Raw genomic sequence first — 5,960 nt, forward strand, 5'->3', positions numbered from 1 at the left:
ATCACACCTGTGTGAAGGTAGCGGCGCCTTTGATATATTTTGTCATAGATATGTGTTTCTACTAGAGAAACAATATTAAATCTCTGTAAATTTATTTCAAGGCTTCCATCATAGTGATGACATGAATAGTAACATAGTGATGTCATGAATAGTGACCAATCAGAACGTTGGCGAGCCTGACCAATCAGAACGTTGATGGACCTGACCAATCAGAACGTTGGCGAGCCTGACCAATCAGAACGTTGACGGACCTGACCAATCAGAACGTTGACGCAAAAGCCAGGTATAGAGGGCTAATATCCGCTCTATACCTAAAGGTATAGAGCGGCTAGCGCCGCTAAAAACAGTAATAGTAAAATCACACACATTAACTCTTTAGAAACTAGGGTCAAAAAAGGATATATATTTATTTCCATATAAGGGTATAAGTCATTTGCTCATAATAACTAAGGCTTAAAAAGGATATTATTTGCCTCATAAGGATATAAGTTTCCAACACTTTGTGAGGACAGATAGTGGCCCTCATTTATCAACGCGGTGCAGCCCGAATAATGAGCGTACGGCGTAATCACCGCACCTTTCGGCATTTATCAATATATCCTGACGTGGGCTTCATCCTACCGTAGGCTGAAATCTCACGTCTGGTCGAGACCAGTTGTTGACGTTGGCTGCGCCCGTTTATTCCATTCTAGACCTGCGGAGCACCATTGTCTGACTGTCTGACAAGCATCTGGACACATAATCCACTCCTAAATGTGTATATCTACACTAATAAATAATCGCTGTGAAAATATATCATTTTATAAAGTAATTTAAACAAACTGCTTTAACAGTCATTCAGATAAGATTGTAGATCTGTCTGTATTGAAAATAGCAGATCTCCAAGCTCACAACAGGTCGCATTGCGACGCGTTGTGAGCTTGTAGATCTGCTATTTTCAGGCAGCAGCGCAGCAGTGCTTCTGTCTGTCTTTCTACAAGTGCCACGCTATGAACTTGTAGATCTGCTATTTCAGAAAATGTGTGAAAATGTGTGCAAATCTTTTACTATACAGTATAGTTTTTAAAATGAGCATTTGTAACTCAAATCTTTGCTACTGGGGGGGGGGGGTCCCTGGAACAGTGGACCCCCCCATTTTGAGATGGGGGTCCACTGCCAAACATATATCTAAAAATGTTTTGTAAATCTTAACAGTATGTTGCTGTGGACCCCCAAAATGATATGTATTTGGCCGCGGACCCCCATCTCAAACATTTAGTTCCAGGGACCTGTAGCAACGATTTGAGTTACTAATGTTTGCTTTAAAAATATATATATATTCAAAGATTTGCAAAAATGTTCTACAAGCAGATCTCATAGCACGGCACCGCTCATGTCTGTCTGTCTGTCTGTCTGTCTGTCTGTCTGTCTGTCTGTCTGTCTGTAAACAGAGTATTTCTACATTGTGGTATTTCTACTTTTACTGAGGTAAAATATCAGAGTACTTTTTCTGTGTGTGTGTGTGTGTGTGTGTGTGTGTGTGTGTGTGTGTGTGTGTGTGTGTGTGTGTGTGTGTGTGTGTGTGTGTGTGTGTGTGTGTGTGTGTGTGTGTGTGTGTGCGTGCGTGCGTGCGTGCGCGCGCTAGACTCATTACAACACACGTCTCTGCCTCTGGTGACTGATATTGTCCTTCTAATGAATGAGGGGGCCATGTTTTATAACTTTTCCCATGTATTTTATTTTATTTTATTCTTTCATTTTTCAGAACAAGTATAATAAAGAAATGGGAGCAGTTGTACACACTGTGTTTAATGTTTAATGTACTTGTTACAATATTGATCTATAAATGCTCATTGTAAATGTCTAGCATTCATAACCAGCTACACATATTATATTCCCAATGCTCTGTAAGCATGTGTGAAACAATAACAGTAAATAAATGTATATTGATGATATAAGTGTCCTTGTATTTATAAAAACACGAAAATGTTGCCGCGCATGGCGCGTGCACGAGTGCCCACCCGCAAATGCCCAGGCCCAGCTCATGCCAGCGTTCTGTCTACGCCACTGTTTTACAGGAATACGTGAAGCCTGGCTTTACCATCCTGGCTCGACACAGCCTGGCTTGACAAGGAGGTCTAGCTTTTCAGCCTGGCTTGGCGTTCATGGAACGGAATAAACCAGGCTGTACGGACCACACTTTGTACACTCTCAGAGTTACAGACCTGTAAGGGTCCATTTGGTTCCATGTGTACACTCTCAGAGTTACAGACCTGTAAGGGTCCATTTGGTTCCATGTGTACACTCTCAGAGTCACAGACCTGTAACGCTCCATTTGGTTCCATGTGTACACTCTCAGAGTTAAATTAACATTGATTACAATACATATTGGGGTCCCAGAGATAGAAATGCCATTAAATGGGGGTCCGTAGCCCTAATGCATGTCAAATTGGGGGTCCTTGAAATCAAAATGGTTGAGAATCACTGCTAGAGACGTAAAAACCTTCTCTTATGGGGGTCCCTGGAGTATCTTTTCAAATGGGGGTCCGCGGGCTAATAAGTGTCAATTTGGGGGTCCTTGACATGAAAAAGTTTGAGAACCACTGGTTTAGCATTAAGACCAGGAACTGTGTCAGATTTATTTGGCTATTCAAAAATAGCAGATCTACAAGCTCATAGCGCGGCACACTTTTAGATTTATTTGGCTATTCAGAAATAGCAGATCTACAAGCTCATAGCGCGGCACTATGAGCTTGTACATCTGCTATTTTTGAATATAAAAATGGTGAAAATATGTGCAAATCTTTGATTATACCCTATACTACATTGCACAAACCAAAACCCATAATTTCCCCGTGTCACTGTGTCGGAATAAACACAAAAACAACATATCAATGTCACTAACAACACAAGCCACAACGCGCACAATTACTTCACGCAGTCTGTAGGCCACTTCTCACTGCTCAGCACACATCTGCCCCCTCGAAGCATAATTAATTGCGGCCAACACAAACTCACAACATTACGGTCGGCCATGTTGTTCCTTAGCGTCATCGCTGACCACCGCCCAGCGAGACCCAAACACCGTGAGGCGGACAACATTTTGTGTACACCATTGTGTTACCTTTTATTTCCTCCGAGGTGGAAAGACTGGTGACGCGAGGTTAGTTCCTTTAGCTCTCAGCATGCTGTGTGTGTGTGTGTGTGTGTGTGTGTGTGTGTGTGTGTGTGTGTGTGTGTGTGTGTGTGTGTGTGTGTGTGTGTGTGTACGCGTGTGTGTGTGTGTGTGTGTGTGTGTGTGTGTGTGTGTGTGTGTGTGTGTGTGTGTGTGTGTGTGTGTGTGTGTGTGTGTGTGTGTGTGTGTGTGTGTAGACTACTGCACGCTTTTGTGGGTCTTTGCGAAATCCCGAAGTGGAGTTTATTGGTCATTGGAACGGTGATGCACGTCACCCCTTTGTCAAGTGGGTATTTTCAAACCCTGGAATGGATTTAGGGGAGCATCAGAGTGTTTGTGTTGGAGCGCCACAGTGCGGCTGCAGAGTTCATGTGCAACCTCTTGCATGCGATGTTTCGCGGGGGTCCAAAAGGGTCCGCGATGTTTGGCGGGGGTCCCGACACTCCCAGGGGACCCGGGGGTCCCCCATATTGAATATCAGTGTTGCCACATTTGCGCCAGAAACAGCAAACACCTTCATGAAAAAAAAATAAACAGCCGAAGGGGTCCGCCATGTTCCAGGGGGGTCCCCGGGGGTCCCAACACTCCCAGGGGGTCCGCGGACCCCCACGTAAAAAAGAAATATAAACGTTATTTTCAATTTCTTTTTTTTTTTTTTTACTTTTGGAAAGTTCTATCCCACCATTTTGGTACCCCAAAATAAGCGCGCCCTCACAGCCCTAGTAGACTAGGTCAGTTTTCCAAAAATCTTAACCCCGAAGGCAAATCATGTTAATTTATGACACACATGTTTTTTTAGGGGTATTAAGGTGTGCTGAATCCAAATCTGCTGTGTGTAAAGCTCAAAAATGGCCGCTAAGCCCTCAAAATGGACCATTTAAAGATGGCGGCCGCCACTATGCTGAAACATAATAAAACACTATATGTTTGATTAAACAAGGTAGAAAATAGACTGAAATGTGCTTTTTTATGTTTACATATATGGGGAATACAATGAAATATTCTGATATAAGATCAATTGTGAAGGAACCACTTTTATGTAATTTATATTGTGAAAATTGGCCTCTTTGGTAATGAATAATGTTTTTTAATTTGTTTTTTTGGGGTTGTTATTGAATAATAAAGATGTATAATTGCCTTAATTTGTGTTTCTGACTTGTATTTGCAGGCAGCAGACACATGGACTTAGTCCCAGTCATCCTCAGTGTTCTGGCAGGTGTTGCCAAGTTTCTTGCAATTACACGCTTCAATGCACTCCATACGTACTTTCCTGCAGCCACAGCGTTGGCTGAGCCATCCCTTTGTGCAACTGCATGACGTGATCTCCCTGCATGCTTTTGGTATAGGTGGCAGAGAAAGCAGCCGTGGCACCAACTGACCATTCAGGTGCATCCATCCCATTTCGGTCACTGGAGGAAGATTAGGATGTGGCAAGTGTGCTTGGTTCCAGACAAGAGCTTGATAGTGGGAACGCATGATGTGGAACTTTGCTGCATCTGAGGTTGGTGGCAGAGTCTCTTGTGCACGACCTATACAAAACAACTTGACTCTTGCTTCATTGCATGTATCAACTTCAGGCACACCGTATATCTTACAGATGAATTTCTCTGTTGATCTCGCTATGTCTACTGTGAGAGGGCCTTTTCCAAGCCCAATGAGATCTGTGTGATGTTGCTGGAACACCTGCCAGGCTGTTTTCTTACCTTGGCCACTGAACTGAGACACGCTGTCACAACCAGTGACAGCATGGAAGGCAAGTAGTGTGTCAACTTGATCAGCAGAAAGCAACATGCGAATGTCATGTACTGGAAGATACTTTGGAGCCTTTGATGTCCCAGCTTTCATGTAGAGACGCTACATTGCATTCTGTCATAGTGTGCCAGAAGTAGAAGAAGCACATCTGTATCTCGTGCTGACACAACTAGTGTTTCCATTTGAGTATGGATGCAATGCAAAATCAGTCGTGTGTCAGCTTCCTCGTGGTCAGCACTTAGAGAAGAGACTTCAAGATCTGGATCCGATGACTTGACAGTGGTCACTTCGGCAAACCCCCCTGATACAATGATGGTTAGATTATTTGGGCTGTGTTTGATCAGATGGTTTGAAAGCAATAGAGCAAGGTCTGCTTTATTAAGTGCCATGAAGCTAGACCAGTCTGGTGGAAGAGGAACGGACTCGTTCTCTATTTTACGACGTATTGGTCGGTGGCGCTGCTTGCGTTTAATCCTTGTGCCTGCTTTGATTGTTAGCTCTTGATACCTGTCAAAGACTACATCAATCCTCTGGCAATGTTCTCCCATTTTAAAAACAGCTCCAGCAAACATGTTGGCATATTCACCAAATGTTCTAATGCCAGGTTGCTTTCCTAGTGCCATCACGAGTGCTTGGCCATCAATGAGCAGGCAGCTGGAATCATCAAGTGTAACTTTCGCAGGGGTTTGGACTTGTTCTGTCAGTATGTTTACTAGCACAGATTTGTTTGTGGAATGTAGACTACCATTAGTTGTCGCCAAAGATAATGGGATGGTCATGAGTTCATGTGTAAGAATGTTTTCAAGGTTTACCTGGCGCCCTGCTCTGTAAGCTGTAATGAGCCTTTGTAGAATGTTCCTATCCACTTTGATAGTGTTTTGCTTGCCCTTGGAAAGTTGCTCAACTTCATATAAAGAGGCAAATGTCTTGGCCTTATTCTTTCGAATAGGTGATTTCAGAGCCAGGTGCTGGTCACTATCTGGAGGCTCACATAGTCGTTTCTCGACAAAGACTTTCATTTGTGCTTGTCCAAGTTCTTCTGCATTAAGCAGAG

General features: G+C 43.4%; 1 protein-coding gene across 1 annotated transcript in view; it reads left to right on the forward strand.

Moving 5' to 3' along the window:
* The window catches only part of LOC311043959 (protein NLRC3-like), a gene marked incomplete at both ends in the record, with an annotated part of 16,134 nt that extends 11,602 nt beyond the window's left edge, over positions 1–4,532 (forward strand). The window contains 2 exons of the mRNA XM_084055382.1: positions 4,323–4,370; positions 4,501–4,532. Of these exons, the coding sequence (XP_083911508.1) occupies positions 4,323–4,370; positions 4,501–4,532 (80 nt within the window). The remainder of the gene's footprint in view (positions 1–4,322; positions 4,371–4,500) is intronic.
* Positions 4,533–5,960: the final 1,428 nt, after the last annotated feature.

Source organism: Gymnoscopelus microlampas (assembly GCF_963454915.1).
Source record: "Gymnoscopelus microlampas genome assembly, chromosome: 4".
NCBI classification, from domain to species: domain Eukaryota; kingdom Metazoa; phylum Chordata; class Actinopteri; order Myctophiformes; family Myctophidae; genus Gymnoscopelus; species Gymnoscopelus microlampas.